The sequence below is a fragment of the Gymnoscopelus braueri genome (assembly GCF_963280865.1).
Source record: "Gymnoscopelus braueri genome assembly, chromosome: 13".
Taxonomy (NCBI): domain Eukaryota; kingdom Metazoa; phylum Chordata; class Actinopteri; order Myctophiformes; family Myctophidae; genus Gymnoscopelus; species Gymnoscopelus braueri.
Genome location: NC_137615.1, coordinates 43,840,461 through 43,843,771, shown reverse-complemented (window position 1 = coordinate 43,843,771; position 3,311 = coordinate 43,840,461). Strand labels below are relative to the sequence as shown.

The window sequence follows — 3,311 nt, the reverse complement described above, 5'->3', positions numbered from 1 at the left end:
AAACACTAGGAGAAGGGATCTAAATGTTTTACTTGAGCTCTCTAGGGACCCCATTTTGTTTTCACTGGCCAATAATGGACTGCTTCAGTATGTGTGCTGATAGCATATACCAGGTTTTGTGGTTGTTATATGGAAATATTTGTTAGATCACCTTTGTGTGAATATTAATTGGCTCATGAGCTTCTTTTTTGACCTACAAGCTTGTCTCATGCTGGGATTTTAGATATTGGTCCATAGATTGTGTGTAGAAATCTTTTTTGAGCTTTTATAAAAATACAAGTAGGAATTTAAGTGTTTTTCTTCAAATAAAAAATGGTGGAAATCTAAGTAGGCAGAGATTATGGTGGCAACGTTGATTCTCACAAGGGATTGTATAAAAGCCTGTAGGTCAAACGGGACATGAGATGCCTGTTCAAAATGTGTTTTCATGGGCCAGTAATGGAGAATCAGCCTCTACTTATGTTTTCTGATATGCATATACTGTAGATATGCTCTCCAATATTAATATACTTTGAGGCTTTGTTTGTTGATGTACAACATGACTCATGCTGGGCATTTTAGCTATTTTAGAGTCAGGACTATGGAAGTTCAAGTTGGTCGACTAGAACCATCCCTGTTAGGGCCTATTAATTAATTGTAATTTTGTAGATTACCATAACAAATCTTGGGGTCAGCTGTCATTCTCAACAGCTGCTCCTCAGAGCCACCTCTATGTTTGTTGACATCAGGTTCCTAGTGTTACCTTGATATTGCCTGACTCCATATTTAGATACCTCTATCCATATTTGGGTATACCTGACATATTGATGGTGTGAGTGTTGAGGCTGCTCAGCTTAAAACAGAGTGCAACCTGAAGAGGACTCAGTATAGCAAAGATCAAAATTCGGAGCTGTAAGAATAATTTGTTTGTGGTGACATAAAATAAATTTTAGGATTGTAATCAATCATTGGTTATTTCTTGCCGGAAAACCCTGGAGCAGGCCGGTGGTTCCCAGTTAACCACATTTGTTGGTTGAACTTCCAGGACGCACAATGGCTGAGACCATCAACATGGAGGAGGTGAGGGAGGCGCAAGAGGGCGAGGCATCCAACACCAGAAAGCAGCCACTGGCCCAACGGGTCAAGAAGATATTGATGCGGAACCTGCTGGTGATTCTCACCCTGGCAGGGGTGATCATCGGGCTTTTCATCGGATTTGGTGTGCGCAACGCAGAGCTGACCCAGACCCAGGTCATCTATCTGGGGTTCCCAGGAGAGCTGCTCATCCGCATGCTGAAGTTGATCATCATTCCTCTGGTGGTGTGCAGTTTGGTGTCCGGAGCAGCCAGCTTAGACCCAAAATCCCTGGGCAAGCTGGGTGGCTATGCCATGCTATACTTCATGGCCACCACCCTGATCGCCTCTGTCATCGGGGTGATTCTGGCTTTCATTATCAACCCCGGGTCGGTCACCGGCAGCAAGCCCATAGTGCCAGGTTGGGAGGATGACATTCCCCAGGCCAAAGAGGCTGTGGACTCGTTTTTAGACCTGGTCAGAAATATCTTTCCCTCCAACTTGGTGACTGCTGCCTTCCGGTCGTATGCCACAAGCTACAAGCTGGTTACCAGCAATGGCACAGAGGGAATGCCCAACGTCACGATTGAAAAGGTGCCCTTTGGAACAGAACAGGATGGCATGAACATTCTGGGTCTTGTGATGTTTTCAATCGTGCTTGGTGTGGCTTTGAGGAAACTTGGAGAGGGGGGAGAGATCCTCATCAAGTTCTTCAATTCATTCAATGAAGCCACCATGATCCTGGTGTCTTGGATTATGTGGTATGCCCCTATCGGTATTATGTTCATTATAGTGGAGAAAATTGTAGAGATGGAGGATGTTGGCACACTGTTTGCCAGTATGGGAAAATATATAGCCTGCTGTATCGTTGGCTTGGCCATCCAAGGTGTGTTGGTACTGCCTGGGATTTACTTCCTCTTCACCAGGAAGAACCCTTATACCTTCTTGTGGGGGATATTCACTGCTCTGACAACAGCCTTTGGAACTGGCTCCAGCTCTGCCACCCTGCCCCTGATGATCAAGTGTGTAGAGGACAACGGTGTGTCCAAACACATCAGCCGTTTCATTTTGCCCATTGGTGCTACGGTCAACATGGACGGAGCTGCTCTCTTCCAGTGTGTGGCTGCTGTGTTCATCGCCCAGCTCAATGGCATCCATCTCAGCTTTGTCCATGTCATGATCATGCTAGTGACAGCTACAGCCTCAAGTGTGGGCACGGCGGGAGTACCTGCAGGGGGCATCTTGACTCTTGCTATCATCCTGGAGGCGGTTGGACTGCCCATTAATGATATCTCTCTCATTTTGGCTGTTGACTGGCTCATTGACCGCGTCTGTACAGTGATCAACGTGGAGGGTGATGCAATTGGAGCCGGGATTTTGCAGCATTTTGTGGACCGCACCTCCAAAGGGTCGGAGGCGGAGCTAAGCGAGGTGAGGATGGATGAGAAAGACCCACTGTTCATTCAGAAGAAACGAGACGGACTGGGTCACACCGATGGGGACGGAGAGTCAATCATTTGCTAGCCTTGACGACTTTGATCACAATGCCTCTGAGAGAGGGTGAAGGTGATGAAGAGTAGGGATGCAGAGATTAACCAATTTGACTATTAATCGCAATTAAAACCTTGCGGTAAAAGAAATCGCAGCTAAAGGGTTCAACATCCAATTTACTACATCTTTGCCATCACATGCAACTTTACACCCAAGTGAAATTAATACACAAAATCAGCTACAACACAGGTTTACCAGAGGACATGACTAGTGCGGTGCGTGTTTGTGTTAATCAAGATAAATACAGGTAGGCTACTGTACATGCAACGAAATGTTGCTGTGACGTGCTAAGAACAGCAATAAGATGTACATAATAATTTTGTAATAACTAATATGATACTAAATAATAACAGTATAGATTTATAGAATGTGAGGTGAGGTATACATCTATACATCAAGTAGGCCTACACTAATCTATGTACATTAACAGTGTAGGAAAAACAAGCATGGCTATATACTGTACAGATGAATGCAATATGTTTTTCTATATATTTGTTTTAATCTCCACCAGCCCATAACAGCCAGGGGCGGGTGAGATTATCTTTTCATCCCGTCTGTCTGTGTGCCTGACAACTAATCTCGGACACCACTGAACCTATATCGGCCTGACACTTTGCATGCATACTCGGCCAAGGAAAGACCTCTGCCTCAAATGTTTCAAATGTAAAAAAAAAGGAAATAAAATGATGAAAAAGGCAGTGCCACAA

The 3,311-nt window shown here is 44.7% G+C and overlaps 1 protein-coding gene across 1 annotated transcript; it reads left to right on the top strand.

Annotated features, from left to right (window-relative positions):
* Nucleotides 1–1,032: 1,032 nt before the first annotated feature.
* On the top strand, nucleotides 1,033–2,577 carry LOC308099610 (neutral amino acid transporter B(0)-like; the record flags this gene model as incomplete). The annotated part of the gene is made up of 1 exon (XM_080448347.1): nucleotides 1,033–2,577. One exon carries the CDS (start codon nucleotides 1,033–1,035, stop codon nucleotides 2,575–2,577), a length of 1,545 nt encoding a protein of 514 aa, XP_080304473.1.
* Nucleotides 2,578–3,311: the final 734 nt, after the last annotated feature.